At 41.8% G+C, this 16881-nt stretch overlaps 1 protein-coding gene across 1 annotated transcript in view; it reads right to left on the reverse strand.

Annotated features, from left to right (window-relative positions):
• Positions 1–928: 928 nt before the first annotated feature.
• Positions 929–16881, reverse strand: part of lrmda (leucine rich melanocyte differentiation associated) — a 206689-nt gene continuing 190736 nt past the window's right edge. Inside the window, exon 7 of the mRNA XM_069692786.1 lies at positions 929–2572. Coding sequence (XP_069548887.1) covers positions 2493–2572 — 80 coding nt within the window. The 3' untranslated portion in view covers positions 929–2492. The remainder of the gene's footprint in view (positions 2573–16881) is intronic.

Consider the following 16881-nt stretch of genomic DNA (forward strand, 5'->3'; position numbering starts at 1 on the left):
TGTCAATTCCAGCTCCGTCAGTGGCACTGGCTCAATGGCAGTCCCTGTGACACATGTCACAAAGTTTTAAATGTCTGCTCTTTTCAGCAGGATGGCTGGGCGCGCGCTGCAGCCAGGGGAAGGATGACATTTTGTGTCGTGCGGGGGGAACTTGTTGTGGCTCCCCTCTTCCTGCCTCCTCCGGCTGTCAGTCCCAGTTTCCTCTGAGCATATCAAAACACAGACAAATAAACCTTGTCATTTTGAAAAGCCAGCACGAGTGACCAGGCTCCTGAACGGCATGTCATCTGGAATATGGTCACACAGTCCTGTAGGAAGTTGTGAAGTGTATAAGCACATGGAAGCAAACAAACACTCACGCTCACTCTCCCTTTCTCGCTTCTCTCTCTCTCACACACACACACACACACACACACACACACACACACACACACACACACACACACACACACACACACACACACGCACAAAATCCCGTAAACTAGCTCAAATGCGTAAGCTAATAGAAATGAGAAATAAACATAAAGAGACATACTGAACAAACATTGCATCAGGCTATCTCTGACCTTTTCTTCATCTGTTTGTGGATGAGTGACATGCTATACTGGAGCTCAACATGGTTTCTTTCAAGTCCCAAATAAATCAAGCCTCTACTCTCTATGTCATCACTGTGGTTTATTTACCTACAGCCCTTCTCAAGTGCAAGATTTTTCAGTCAAGGACATCCTTCTTAACCACGTTTGCACTGTGATACCAAGTGACACAGGTTTATTAAAATGTTGATTGGCTCTATAGGTTTTATGCAGGAATATTAATGTGATGGACGTCTCATCATTAGGAAGCAGTGTATTGTAGTGGTTGAAGGAATCAATGAAAAAGCACCACAGTGGCTTAAGTTTGTCTGTATTAATTTGACAAGTGGCACATGTTAGTTCAGCCCTTTTAATCACACTTAGCTCACACAATTTCACATCAAATCACCTATATCACATCATTCATTCATATCAAAAACATTTAATATGAAAGTCACCTTACAGCTTTTGGCTTGTTGTGATAAGGCACACACACACACACACACACACCAAAAAAAAAAAAAATCATCATAAACACAGTGTAAAACCAGAATGATTATAAAAGCATAATGAAATGTAAACATTGAGAATGCATCAGAATTACATTTTAATATTACATTAGATGCAGTTTTCTGGGAATTATGACTCATGTTTGCTTGCAATGTATCTCAATGCAATGCAAATAATGAAGGGAACATTTCAGTATGAAGGAGTGGTTTAAGACATGTAGTGGGAAAGTCAAAGCAACACGAGCAAATGGCACCACAATACATAATGATATACCTTAAATGCATACTTTTGTTCTTCATTAAAGCTGATACTGGAATGTTTTGAACTTTATAAGCTGCATTTGAGACATCTTCAGATAATACCACACACCCTACTATTTTCACACTTGCGACAGAAACTGACCGACTCGTTGCTCAGATTAAAGACACGTATGACTTTTAAGAAGATAGTCCCTCCTATAAGAGACAGAAAGATCAAATTCATTCAGTAAAATGATCACAGGCACACGAAGCATTCTGCTGCAAACTAAAGAAGACTGATCATGCCTCAGGTGTCCAATGAAAATCAAAGCTGTTCTGGCGGAATCTTTGCGATGTCTTAATGTTTTGAACAGCAGTTATACTGCATGTGTGTTCCAGCGAAAGAGAAAGAAAGAGAGTGAAGAAAGAGAGCGAGAGAGAGAGAGAGAGAGAGAGAGAGAGACTCAGAGAGAGAGAATAAAAGGGATGAGTCCATGTCAGGCCCCAGGTGTGTGACCGTCACCCTTTTCACCCTTGATTAGTGGCAGTAGTGGACGAGTGATCCATCATGGCTGTCAAAGAAAAGGATGCAATTGGCTGGGTGTGTTTGTTGCTGACTGTGTGTCTGTGTGTGTGTGTGTGTGTGTTGTTGCTGACTGTGTGTGTGTGTGTGTGTGTGTGTGTGTGTGTGTGTGTGTGTGTGTGTGTGTGTGTGTGTGTGTGTGTGTGTGTGTGTGTGTGTGTGTGTGTGTGTGTGTGTGTGAGAGAGTGTGTGTGTGAGAGAGAGAGTGTGTGTGTGTGTGTGTGTGTGTGTGTGTGTGTGTGTGTTGTGTGTTTGGAGTTGTGCGGTTGCTGATGCTTAGAGGCAATCATGTCAGTGGGAGTGTCATCTCTGACTCTGAGCTGCAAGCAGGGAGGCAGATGTAGACTCAGCTCGGTACAGGCCATAACTATGGGGCTGGAATATGATCTTTAAAAACAAACCAAAAAAGAAAGAAAGAAAGAAACCATTCCCCTTACATAACTATGACAACATCTTACGATGGAGTCAAAATCTTTTTTCCACTGGGAGACCAGGTGAATCAAATACCACCGGTGGTTTTAATAAATAAGAGATTCTGTTAGCCTCCACTGTCATTCATGTCCCTCTCGTTGCCCGAGCAGCTGTCCATCAGAGCTGATCGTTTCGGATGAATCTGTTGCCTTCTGAGTGCTTGCCATAGTAGATGTAGCGACACTTGGCGAATACCCCTAAAAAAAAAGAGAGTGAGAGAAAGTCAGGTGAGGTGTGGGTCACGATTGTAGCTTAGAAATAAATGACAAAACATTTCAAATTAAAAACCGAGAAATAAAACATGTATTCACCTCTTTGTATTTTGCATCAAAGATTTTTTTTTTTTCTGTTCACACCCGGCTACATGTAGCATCGACATACAGCGAACATGTATGCACTGCATTTCTTAGAATATTTCAGTGACAAACTCCTGTCTTCACACCCACCAGACAGCAATTTGCTGATCACAGAATTTTGATTGATTGTTATTATATATGACAGTGGTATCTGAGTCGTAGTTCCCAACTTGTTGGGTGAGACCCTCACAGGTTGGGAACAACAGGCCTCTGAAGTTGCTGGATTGCATAGATATTGTGTAAATGTTCAAACATTTGTGAGGCTCTTCCTCACTGAACAGAGAGTTTGTAGCATCACGGAGGATTGTTTTGAAGGAACCAGTAAATCCTGTTTATTTGCTCGTGCCACAGTAACAAAAACTCTTTTTAAACTACTTATACTGTATTGATATTATTAAAAGAGGTACCAATCTACCCCAACTTCTCGAATAAAAACCGAGTTCACAGGAAAAGACTATTACACTGATGTTTAAACAGAAAGACAACAATTCCTGGGTTTAGCGATATGGACTTACACTAATATTATAATATTTCAGGGTATTTCTGCGAAAACAACATTTTAGGGTTAGGTTCAAAACTCCACAGGGTGGTTTTAAGGGCTGAACAGGGTCTGGATCGGCTTCTTGGAAGAATGAGTGTGTAGCTCCACACAAAGACCAGTGTGGCCTCAGGGCAAAGTCCAGACAGTAACAAGCTCACAGTCACCCATGTACACTCACACCTACACACACTGAACCTTTACAGTCAGCAATTAAAATAATCATTTTACATCATATGTAATACCAAAAGTATACATGTAAATATTATTATCACAGTCAAAAAACAAAACAAAACAAAAAATCTGTTTTTAAGTATTCCATTTTTGGCATTTGGACTTGTGGTCGAACAAAACATGACGTTAAGTTCAGTTCTGTGAAGTTATGGTAGGAATATTTTGGGAATATTTTAATATTCAGTGACAAAACATATAAACATTATATAAACAAAATATATATAAAAAAAAATAAATATATATATATATATATATATATATATATATATATATATATATATATATATATATATATATATATATATATATATAAAAATAAATAGCAGCAAATAGTTACATTTGAGAAGCTGAAACAACTAACATAAAAAAATGACTTCATCACTAAATTGTTTCAGTTGAACCCGAGTACACTGTTGGACAGTTGAATTTATATCAAAGCATCACACAGTGAATGGGGGAGGAAACAAAGTTTTTTTTTTTTTTTTTTTTTAAACTACCTTCATTAGCTAGGGAAGTTGAATAGATGTGAGCGTCTCATAATCTACTATTATCATGTCATTTCAAAATAGTGTGATTATTTTATCAAATAGGTTATAAATATTCTTGATCTATTTTACAGTATTAGAATAGATAATTGATAACCTATTTTTGAACTACTGGAATTACATTGTAATCAAAGTCCTGAAACTGAAGGCATGAGCTCTCTATGCACATCAGATGAAAAGTCCAGGTGGAGCGCTGTCCAGAGCTTTGTGGCTGGTTTACGCCGACGCTGATGTCACAGCGCTCCCACTGCCACTTGATGAATGTGGCGGGCTGCACCTAGGTGTCACCTCTCGCCAAATGAGGCAAGGACAAGTGGCATTAGTGCTGTCAATGATTGTCTGACAGCAGAACAGATACAGCTTTCACCAGGTTTTCTAAATAGACATCAAATGTATTATAGGGTGGGAGGGAGATGGGGGGGGCAGGAAAGGAGAGACTTATGGGAGAGGCGGTGTCGCAGAGGGATGAGGGGTGCTCCAAGTGGTAAGTCCAATCACATAATCCAAAGAGACATTGTCAAGGGCGGGGAGAGAATGGCAACTAAGTGACAGAAAGCAGAGACGGGGACAGAGATACTGGTGCCATATTAGTGCCAAGCATATTCTGATGCCACCCTCAATTCTAACCAAACCTGACACATCGCTCTCTTTCCCCCACTCTCTCTGACTCTTCAAAGTAGGCTCTACCAAGTGACACACACATATGCGCACATATACAATACGCAGACGTGCACACAAACACACACCAGTCCCTCGCAGCAGTAGTGGGTGTTCTGTCAGGCGGAGGAGCAGTACGGCAGCAGCAGAAGCCCACAGGCCCGAGGACAAGCTCAGTCAATCTAAATCTGGACTTTGTAGTGGAGCAGTGCTCATTTCCCCTCATAGCCCAGCTACTTGAGGTGATCCAAACACTGAAGTGTGAGAAGCTGTCACCTCCGATAAAATCCGGGACCAGCTCCGTGCCTGCCTGCTCCCCCGGTGTACGAGGGGTACATATACGCGTGTGTGTGTGTGTGTGTGTGTGTGTGTGTGTGTGTGTGTGTGTGTGTGTGTGTGTGTGTGTGTGCTTTTCTGACAGTGAGGAGGTTGGGGTGGGGTGGGGGGGGGATGAATTCCAGCTGCCATGATTTGCCTGGGGATATAGGTGCCACGGCTGGAGACTGGGCTTGACACCACAGCACTCGGGGTGTCTCGCTGTGCTCTGATCACATGGGCGCTGGGGCCTTTCACATATTCACAGCTTACCCAGTGAGAAACTCACTCTTTCCAGGAGTGGGGACCTTAAAGAGATTACCCACTGAGGTACCAGAACCAAGGCTCCTATAAGACATGACCTAGAGGGGATATATTTGTCGGTTGCAACCAAAGCCTTTCAGAGATAACCTTCACAGATGAAGGAACTAAAGCTAAAGGCCCCTCAAGCCTTCACACTCTGCTGAGCTCGTCACTAGCCCGTGGGGACCGAGAAGGATTGGAGGGAACACATTCTGTGATACTCCAGCGCCAATCGGAAAGCTCTGGACGATGTGTGACCTGTAACTCTCCAGCAGGTGTAATATATACACTTGAGTGTGATCAAAGTAGAGGAGGATGAGTAAATTAAGGGAAAGTGAAGAGCAAAGAGCAGGGACGAGGTCTTGTTTCCAGTGGGTGAAAAAGTGCACCAGTGTAAAAGCTCCACATTTCAGCACTACATTAAGCTGCGTGTTGCGCGCACAAACACACTCCAGTTCGCTGCATTCCCTTCACAGCGAGAGCTGGCTCTTATTACAAGAGAAACCAGGAGAAAGATGGGGTGGCTGGGGATAGGAGAGGGAATAACTAAGCCAAACTCACTCTTACATAACGCCTTCCGAGGCCTTATTCACGCCTGTGGGGTTCTGCCCGATGAACTGATACTTAATAACAAGCGTTACAGTGCCAAACATATACACAGGGTATCCCGAGCAATGGATGAGCACACTTTGCATCAACACCCACACTCACCAACACCCACACACAAACCCATGCGCACTTTCATTTCAAGCACACAAACACCAACACACATTGAGAACAGTGGGAGCAGCCATTAAAAATGACAGATTAACAAAGTGATGTGGAGGCTAATGTTTCCATCATGCCCTGGTGGAGGAATAATCAGGCCTTTGCACCGCGTATACTATGTCATCCCGCCCCTTGTTGTTTTTAAGTGGAGAAGCGAACCCTCGTGTCTTTATTAAAAGACTGCACAATCGGTATCTCGTATCTCCTCCTTGGTGAAAGCTGCAGCGTAGGTTCATTGTCAAACAGTCCGGTCTTTTCAGAGCTGATTACCCTGAGCATGTGTCCTCTCTACAGGGGCTCGATGGGCCGTTCTGCCACAGTGTGAGTCAGCTAGCTGCACAAAGCTTCAAACTGTATGTACAGTGCTCCAACATCAAATCAACACCTTTTGCAACAACATGAAGTACAATCAATAAGGGCAGGGTCGAAATCAGCTGTGTAAATTACTACAACCATGAAACCAACCCCTGCAGACACAACTGGTAACTCCTGTCAACGATGCAATCAATAACACTTTTATTGCCTTGTTGTAGAAAATGACCATAATATATAAACAGTGGTTTACAAGTGATGTCCATTTGCAAGCACACAAGATCAAATGTAATTTGCGTTTTAGTAAAAAGTCTTAATATTCTTTACATAGGGGGTTTCTTTCACGTGCTTTTCTGGAAAGCTGAAATGACAGTGTTGAAATTAGAGAACAGAATCATTAACAGTTGACTGCATGGATGGGACGTGTGAGGAAGGAAAGTTAGGCTGTGATGGGGCTCATAGTTCTGTTTCCCAACCTGAAACTGATGGGACCCAACAAAGTGTTGGGTTTCTTCACTTTGAGTCATTTGTTGCAATGATAGAACTGTAATGCCCGAGAGGCAGAGCATTAGCATTAGCCCGGTAAGTAAATGGTCTCTAAATCATGAAATAAGGCAAAACATAATTTAGGTCTCGGGCAGAGTTTCAAATTTGGTCGTATCTGTCAGGATCTGTCGGTTTGGCCTTAAAGAAGTGGTTAAGAGGAGGGTTTGGGTCTCAGGTTTAGACCTGTGCCAAGACCACATAGTATATAACGTAAAACAGCTTGCCAAATTAAAAATAATCGATGGTGGCATGTCGGTTTATAAGAATCTTTTTGCCCAGAAGAAAAAAGAGCGACAACAACTACCGATAACTATGTTCTTCTCTCGAAAAACCACACCTGCACCGCCGGCTTTAGAAGAAAGAACCGCTGCAGAGCGGAGTCAGGATGCAGCGGCTCAGTCAGAAGAGCCGTGAAATACACGTGAGTCACTATTTGTCCGACTGTACTTTGTACTTTGTATTTGTTTTCATAATCATTTTTCATTTCCTCCCGTTCTAATCCAATGACTCGGGTCGCAGTGGGGCGGTGCCGATCTCAGCAATTTGAAGCCTTCAGTTCGTATTGATGATTAAAATTATTATTTTACAGTACAGTAGTTATTTGTTAAAAAAAACACATTTATACAGTACTTTTATTTGTTAAACAAATGCTTGGGCTTGTAAAAAGGTTTTGTTCTTTGGTTTCAATGTATTATGGAGTATTTCATTGTATAATAATTGTAAAAAAAATAAAGGTTCCTACTTCACGGATTTCACCTATCGCGGTCTCTATTTGGAACGTAACCCCCGCGATAAACGAGGGTTCACTGTATATACTATACTTTAGCCAATAGTGTAATGGTGATAACCTGGAGAATAGTTCTAGATCAGGTAATGTCTTTTGTTACATATTTTTTTATGTCTCTGTAATCCAGGAGACCTATGTATTTGTCTATGTTAACATAAATTGCTCCTTTCCAGTTGAAGACAGGCCATCATCTGACAAGAGACAAGGATCTGCCAAATGTGGAGGCAAATCTGAAGCAAAGATAATATTATTAATAACAATACTTTCTGGGGTTTCAACATTCTAAAGTAGGACAGAGGCCTCCATTCTGTCACTCAAAAGTGTAGTGTCATCAGTAATGTAGTGACACTGAGATACAGTAAACTTGTCAGCAGTGTGGTTGCCAATAGTTAATATTAACCTCCAGCTCATTTTTTTTTTTTATACATGCACACCACCTCTAAAAACAAGTGAAAGCATTTTGTGTTTGAGGTGAACACTTTGTCTATATTGTGAATGTGTGGTTCTTCTTCCTTCATCTCAAACACTGAGAGCACACTTCTATGTCCTTTGTGCATCTGAGTATACCTGTAGGGATTTCTCGCCACATCAGCTGACATAGCCAGCTTCAAAATTCAGCATTATATCAGTGCACACTTACAAGAGAAAGAAGAGGGTGTCAAAGAGGGGCGGGAGATGGAGTGGGTTTAATGATTGTTCCCTGCATACAATCAGCTTGACTCTTTTCAAGGGCCATCAATATGTCACAGAAAGACACATCCAACGGATGCAGCTTTTAACATCAAGGTTATCTATTCTCGGGATGAATTCGCTCCCTCTACTTACTCTGTTTCTTGTCCCGTTCCCTCTCCAAATCTATCCTCCCCTCTTGTCTCAACTGCTTCCACTCTGTCTTTCTCCTTGTCCACACTCTATTCTCCCTAATTTGCACTCTGATTCCAAACATTTGGTGTTTTATTTTACTCCTCATTTCTGTCTTACCCTCTAGTTTAGCCACTTAGCCGACAATTTCATCAGCGATTCCATCCATCAGAGAGAAAAGCAACATGAAGAATCCAATTAACAACGCAATTACACTTTCTGTATTATCTCCCAGGGCTGAAATAACACTGCCGGGCAGGTGGGGGATGGGGTCAGATGGAGCTGGCGGCAGCCTTTCTAGAGTTGGAGCAAGTGACTTATGAGCTTGGGGCGTAGGCTGCTGTGAGCCAGGGCTATTATTGCGGACACGATCCATCTCCGGCTGTCCTTTTATCAGTTCAGCCCAACGTCATAAGATGGAGTCGCCACCTCCTCTCTATAGGGAAGCCAGCAGATAGATAACCCCCCTGCGTCCCATAAACTAACCGCCAGTGGACTGTGATTCAGCCTACTGAGAGGTCGGCTGGCACACACAGCACATTGCCATGGAGAGAAATTGAATTGTTTCACTTAGTACTAGTATGATGGCCATGTGTGTGAGCGCAAGTATATTTTTCTTCTGAGAGCCTGTTAAATATTTCGAAGGACATAAACAGAGATGGTACCAAGCAGCTCAGGAGCCAGCATATCCAAGTTGAGCATATTCTGAATATGGAAATCTGTTTTTGCTTAGCTTAATTTCACCTTTAAGATGGGACAGGCCAATCAAGTGCTTAATGGAATTTATGATGCTACTCGAGCTGGGCTCAATTTAGCCAGAAAATGACAGAAGGTGTGAGTTATTAGGCATTATTTAAGCAAAACATCATCATGTTAACAATATTAAAGACAATATTAAACAGAAGTGGAAACCCACCATGACGCCACCAACTGGTTTGTGAATTGGCATTTTGAAACGTCGAGTTTCGATTTTTGGGAGCCAGAAGTGACTGTATTTGGAGTGTGGGGTGGATCAGACTGGGAACCTGAATGCACACCAGGCAGGTCAATCAAACCAGGTATATATACGTGTGTTTGAGGCCTGGAATCTAATTAATTATGGAATTATTTTGAGAAGAACAACCAAAACAGTAATTGATAGCCAGCCCCTGGTGGCCCTCAGTAGTAATCCATTGTAAGGCATTTCCATACAGGCTTCACTTTTCAGACCCAGAGACAATGTCCATTTTTTTTTTATACAGTCTAAGATTTCCACACCTCATCCAGTTGCCTTTCATCAATATAATGCACAAATGAATTGGACAACAAACTGCAAAAGTAGAAAGTACTTACTTTGCTTTTACTTTTCAAGCAGAAAAAAACTAACGTCCAATGGCTCTCAAATGTTGTCTTGGTAAAAACAACGTCAATAAGTCACGGTGCTTTTCCACTTCCACAATTGCATACTGTACATTCTTCAATTTCGTTGATGTCATTCCAGGGTTGTTAATAACAACAGCACTCAAGACACTGGTTGGTAACTGAATATAATCTTCTACGTAAAGGTAAAAATAGTCACCTACTGTTTATTTTTGTAATGTAGCAAGTTCAGAGTATCAAGCTTTACCTGAACAAGGCTTAACAGAAAAAAGCACAGTGGGAGCTCCAGGCCAGTCAGAGCACCTGCTGTACCTATCTATCGATTTCATTTCTGTTGTGCTTCTGTATTGAGGCATTTTCTATCAGCTGATTTACAAAAGTTTTGCTTTTCATTTTCTGTTGTATTGTAGCCTATTTGGCACTGAACACAGAGCATGTTATTATATTTAGTACTGGAAGTTCAATCATGAAAGACATCATGATTCATCAATTCAAACTGTGACCTAGACATATATTTTTTATCGTTAGGTTTACAAGTAATCAACTGTTTTTAATACACTACAATGTCATTCCTCTAGTAATATGGTAGTGTGTTTTGGAAATGGATTACCTGTGACTTGGTGGAGTTGTGTTGGTATAAACAGTTGTACTTTCAAAAAAGGAATTCATTGTTAAAAACCTATTTGTTACAAACTGCAAAAACTGTAAACATAAACTACAGATACAGTGAGAACCTACAGTACCCTGTATTTAAACAAACAAGGGGTTGGCAAGAAGGGACATCGTTAAAGTGAAACATATCGATGGCATCAGCACGAGGACTATCTTATTATCATTTTTATGATGTGCACTTCTCACAAAGGGAGTGAAGGCTTAATATGACAAGCTGAAAATCCATTTTTACTCCATCTTTACTTTACTAATAGACTCTTCTGTCCATTAGTTAAGCAATTTAGCAGCTGAGGTGTCACCCGTCTCTCTTGGGTCTCAAACAAACCTCCTGCTTGTAACTTTAAGAATTAAGGTGACATTTGTCCTCTACCAGTAAAAAGTATTTAGTCTATTAAACATAAATAGCTTGTCATTATGATGCATGCCCCGGGCTTCTGCCTTCCCTGTTCCCCTCCTGGTCGTTTACTGCGGCCAAACAACTGCAGCGCCTGCATGTTCTCAACTTCAGTGTATTGATTAAACTTTTAAATGGCTGCCATATAACCCTGGGACATCAGGAAGATTAATTTGCGTCAATGTTCATCTGTAATTCATTAGCCATTTATACTCTCCACATTCACACAGGCTATCAGGAAAATGTGTCCCATTTTTCACCACAGCAGAGGCTGGGGAGACGGCAGAGAGAAGGAGGGATGGAGGGAGTGCAGGAGAGATAGGAAGGAGGAGATTATACAGCCTCTAACACGAGAACTATAAGAGTGCGTAGCAAGGAATGCAGCAGCTTTAAATCACTGCTAAGAATGACATCACATTGTAAAAATATAAGGAAGGTAGCCACTATTATTTATCAGTTGCCCAGCTGATTTTAATTGGGAGTCTGATATGCCTGTTCAACACATGTTGTATACTTCCTGTTAGTCAGGGGTAAATCTGTCTTCCCACCACTGCAGATATTATCAACACAATGTGTACGAACACATTTTTGAGCTTGAATTCATCGTGATGTATTCTAGTTTTGCTTCCGCCGTTGCAGGCAAAACTTTCTTACTTTTGGTGTTTGTTTTTATTTCTTTTGGTGTGAAATATTAAACTACTGGAGCGTAAAAGAGAACCCAAGACCGAAGCAGAGAGATTTAGGAACTGCGTGCATGACTCTGATAATAACAATACACACAGAAGGCCAACAAAGGTTACAAAAAATAAAAAAATAAGCGGAGGGTGCGTTTGGGAGATGGAGAGTTGAAAGATTTGCTATTGCCACAGGCTGATGGGCTGTCAGAGGAGGGCTGCTAGGTTGTGGCTCAACCAGCCCTGATCAATAGCAGGTAGATTTTTCCACATTATTTTCTTTGAAGTGCAAAGACAACACTCTCTGTATGTTTTTACATGCTTCGTGAACTGAGGGATAATGGTATAGAAGAGGATATCAGCGTCATGATAAACAAAATAAACAAAAACATTTTTTAAAATATATTATATAAAACAGTATTTCCTGTAAAGACATGCGATGCACGGAGCAGTACATACTGTATGAGCTGATTATGTTTTGAGCTTATCGGCAGCATTGGTTAATGTATGAAAAATGACAGCTCACTAAATGGCTGTAATCAAACACTTTAAATTGAGGATGGCATTATTCATTGATGGGTGAATTACAGTTCTAACCAGATAAATGCCTGTCAGTTATCAGTCTTTGTACTTGCAACTTATGAGGATGAAAAGGAAATTGAATTCTGGGGCACATAAATTTTGACTGAGGAAAGAGATTACCATTGTGGGGGGTCTAATGAAAAAAAAAAATGGTGAAATTAATTTTAGTGACATTTATTCCACATAAAGCCAGAAGAGAACACTGGTTACAGTAGCTCTGGAGTCTGGAGATAAGGAGGAAGGTAGTTTTAAGGTGGGAGACTCAGCCAGTTTACAAAGTCCTAAGTCCCCTTGAAGCGCCTTTCTCAAGGCATTTACTATCATCCAGCCAACACACACCTTGCTTTTGAAAAAAAAAAAAAAAAAAAAAACTCTCCTGTAAGCACAACAATGACAAGCTGGTTATTTACTGCTAGAGTTCATCTACCCTTAAGGGCACATGAAACCACTAATGACGCCAGTAATCATAAGCGCTCATTCTCGCCGTTAACATGTGGATCACAAATCACCGCACATGCACACCACACGGCCTGACACTGATCGATTGTTTTCTTCATTACACCAGCGATTTCTAATTAAAAGAAAAGCACAGATAAGTGGTTCGAACCTCTGACCAAAATAGAAAGAAAAAGTGAAAACTGCAATTAGAGGTTTGACTGTGTTCGTTAATGGTGCCGTTAATAAGAGCGACTGGTGAGTCACTCAGTGAAGGTTTAATCACTGGGACAGGATTCAATAACAAAAGAGCATAATATTAATCACCAGAGAGTGATAACTTCACTGTTCATCTCTTTGACATTGGAGGAAGGGATGAATTAATGATGCTCTCCATCCGAACACATTAAATAATAATTATCAGGCAAAACAGCATGAAAGGGACTGCATAATGAACCCTATTGTCAGGTCAATTACAACCACATAAAACTGTTCAAAGGGAAGTAGCTTGTTACTAGATAGCCATACTAGAAAGGACAGCTGTGGCTTTATCAGTGGAAGGTGTTAGGCAACCTATTCCTTCTGATATCAGGGCTTAAAATGTGTCGAGGGGCTGATGCACTTAGCGGGCACTGAAACTCTGTCGAGCTAGCTGCACATAGCCACCGTAAAAAGCTAAGGAGTGCTCAGTGAGGCATTCAGCAAGGAACACATCGAAAATTGGCTACCAAAAGATAAATGACATGACAATGACAGTGTTTTGCTGGCTCCAAAGCAATGTCAGTCGCTAAGTGCCATGTTAACTAAACTCAACTACACAGACAATGATGGACTTCACGCATCAGTGGACAAAATGGCACCTCGACCGCCTGTCAGTGGCAATTTCCCTCAAATCAAAGACGGCCAGCAAATTTAGCCACGAGACTAACTGCTGCTGGAGTTTTTACACATGCGTAGAAACATGCCCTGATAATTTAGGCACACATTGTGCAGTGTGGTCTTCCTTCAACCGCACCCTTAAAATTGGTCGCTTCATAAAGCTCTCGCCTTTCGATGAGCATCGGGCACATCAGGTTGTCGTCCAGCCGGTCTTTTGATCGAGACATCAATTACCGCACGGCCGCTACCACTCTCGAGATTCTCTCTTAAACAAGCAGCCTGGCGTCCTCCAGCATGACACATATCAATACTAATCTGATGTCTTGTTCTACAGTCGTCCCCCTCAGACCCTGGCTGGCTGCACCTGCCTGACTGCAGTGCCCAGGGTTGGTTGTACTCCTTCACACTTCCTTCCCCTGCAGACATCAAACACTTATTACTCCCCGTCCTGGCCTGCTAACTGACTGGCCAGTCTGGGCCATACGGGGACCCCATTATTAGAGTCATTTCAGTGCCCATCCTGACGCCTGTTAGGCAGTTCTCTACCTGGGGCTCCTGCTCCCTGCCTGCCCGACTGAGTGCCTGGCCAGCCAAACAGTGATTGGACATGACACAGTGACAGAAAACAGGGGAGAAGGGCAATAGAAATAAAAGAACAGAGATGGCAGAGTGAGGCAGACAGAGACGAGAAGAGAGGAAGGTGGGTATGTTAGCCAGGGCCCTTGTGGCGCAGGGTGTGCCCATCAACACGGATGAGCGTTAGCCAAGAGCCGCATGTCACAATGATGGAGGGGCTGGATCACTCACATCAGAGCTTCATCTGACTGGAAGATATCAATCTCCAGGCCTAATCCAAAAGGACACGGTAAAATATCCTTTAACATTGCTCTTCCACCCTGCCTTTGTGTGTGCCCTGCTTCCGTCTCTCTCGCAGCTGAAAATGTGCATAACCTTCATTGTCGGACCTCAATCGACCACAGTCATTTTCACATCCCATTTCCTCTGTCTCTAGCACTGACAGTCAAATTATGATGGGCAAAACGGTACCTTGACACATGGCATTTAGCACAATTTGTCCCTAAATATGGCAAGAAAAAAGGAAAAGATTTCGATACCGTTGAGATGTTTTGAGACAGAGTATTGAGGAAAATGAACATTTGTACGGATAAGTTGTTGAAATCAAAGTGAATTATAATGCCATGCCAAGGAAACTTCATTTGCACCACAATTTTGACCAAAGAATTAGTACACTGACAGATTTTGTTTTGTCTCTGTCTTCGAACAGAGGCAAGAGTGAAACATATTGTTAAAGCCCAGTGACTCAAACTCCAAGTTGTGTTTCTTTTTAGTTGTGTGTTCAGTTGATTAATTTATCAATACCAGACTGTCCCCGTACCATAAAGTAGGCTACAACATTGGTTGATGGTTGACGGGTTTTAAAATGATATACTTGCGTTTATTGTGACCTCTAGTGGTGGTAGTAATAATGACGGGAGCGATGGAGGAAGTCAGGTGACAGACTAAAAAGTTGTGTCCTGTGTGAAACCAAGTCAAGGTTGACTTGCGTCAACCTATGTAATGTGTTTGATGTACTTCATGTACATTACGTAAATCAAGTAACAAATGTAGTTATTTTCATCCATACCATGATTTTTTTTTTCTAAACCTAACCAAGTAGCTGTGGTGCTGAAACCTAACAAAACTTTGACTGTGAAAGTGAAGGCAATGCAGTGTCTTAAAGTGCAATACCAATGAGGTCCACTTGGGGCTGACTCCACTATACCTCTGGCTCCAATACAACGGCCATTAAAAAAAGCGTCAAATTCTCTCATGAGATACAAAGTCAATAAATATTTTCCACGAGTCATTATGGTGGCATTCACTAAATGTACTCCTTCAGCTAAGTCTTCTTTTGGTCTTTCTAAATATAAATCCATATTTAATTAGATATTAGGCCTGAAAGAAAGGTATGTTATGGGGACGTGCCACGTGTGATCGACATGCCTGGAATGCAGTCACATTGCCAGTACATGTCGGTGGGCGTAGTGTCCATGGGTTCTCGGTCAGATCCAACTCCCTCTCTTCCCCAGCTCTTCCATATGGTCACTTCTGACTTAACCCCCACCCCCCACCCCTCCCCCCCCGGCAAACCAGTAGGTAACATTATGGCGGGTTACCACTTGCATGTAACATTTGTTTGTTACTGTTACCATGACGACGGAAGTCCGGTATAGCTGTCGTGGTACTCTCCAAGGGTCGAAGTAGCTATTTTACCATCTAGGTGTGTGGACGTGTCAGTCCTATAGAAGTCAGTTAAAACCCACGAGGAGGTGACACACATGTAGTACAGACTGTCTTATGGTCAATCTATACATGAATATACAGTATATGTGTATGTACTACGTGTAGAGCTTCGGTATTTATTTGATTTGATGTAAAAAAAATATCTCTATTGTATTAATTTATTCATATGTGCAGAAGTTGGCTTTAAAACATCTTGCCGAAGGATTGAAGATAGAAATTGATTGGCTGATATCAATTAGCCAATATATATTTACAAATATAGAAGGGGATTTTTTTTTTAAGCCGTATGAGATTTCTGGCAAAATGATTTCAAAAAGCTCTTAACTATATACAGAAACAGTATATATGGCAGTGTATTGCGTTAACAATTACAATGGTGAGCATGTATCTGAACTAACAAATACTGTAATTGTAAAGTTGAAGTGATTAATGTACTCTTGGTGACATCACATGCTGCTAAAAAATTATGGTCTTGTCAAATGACATGCCGTCATTTCCTGCCACAATTTAAACTGATGAGCCCACAGTAGCCAATCAGGTGTGAGGCGGAGGTGATGATAGGTTTGTGTTGTGCGGAATATTTTATGCCCCTCTGGCCTCCCTGTGTCCCATTCAGATGGATGACTCCACTGTAACTCTATTTCTTTTAATTAATATGACATATCCCCTGTTCATATGCAGAGAGTGAGGGAGGGGAGAGAGAGATGAACGTATGAGGGAATGATTAACTGTGGATATGTCTCTCCTTGTGAGAAATGATCTCGCCTCTTCTGCTCTCCCCAGTCTTCCCTCCTCCTCTCTTCATTTCCGTCTCCCTCACTCTCCCATGTCCATGTCCCTCTTTGGCTCACTTTATTTCTTTCTGCTCCCTCCCCTCGCCTTCTTTTTTCCCCTTATCTTTGCCTCCCTCTCTCTTTCTCTCCCGTGCCCCTCTTCTCTCCTCACCTCTCCTTTTTCCCCCCCTGACACTCTCGGACTGTCCTCA

Source organism: Brachyistius frenatus, unplaced genomic scaffold, assembly GCF_029030835.1.
Source record: "Brachyistius frenatus isolate BFR_SWC_R1_liver_20210118 unplaced genomic scaffold, ASM2903083v1 Contig_13, whole genome shotgun sequence".
Lineage (NCBI taxonomy): Eukaryota > Metazoa > Chordata > Actinopteri > Embiotocidae > Brachyistius > Brachyistius frenatus.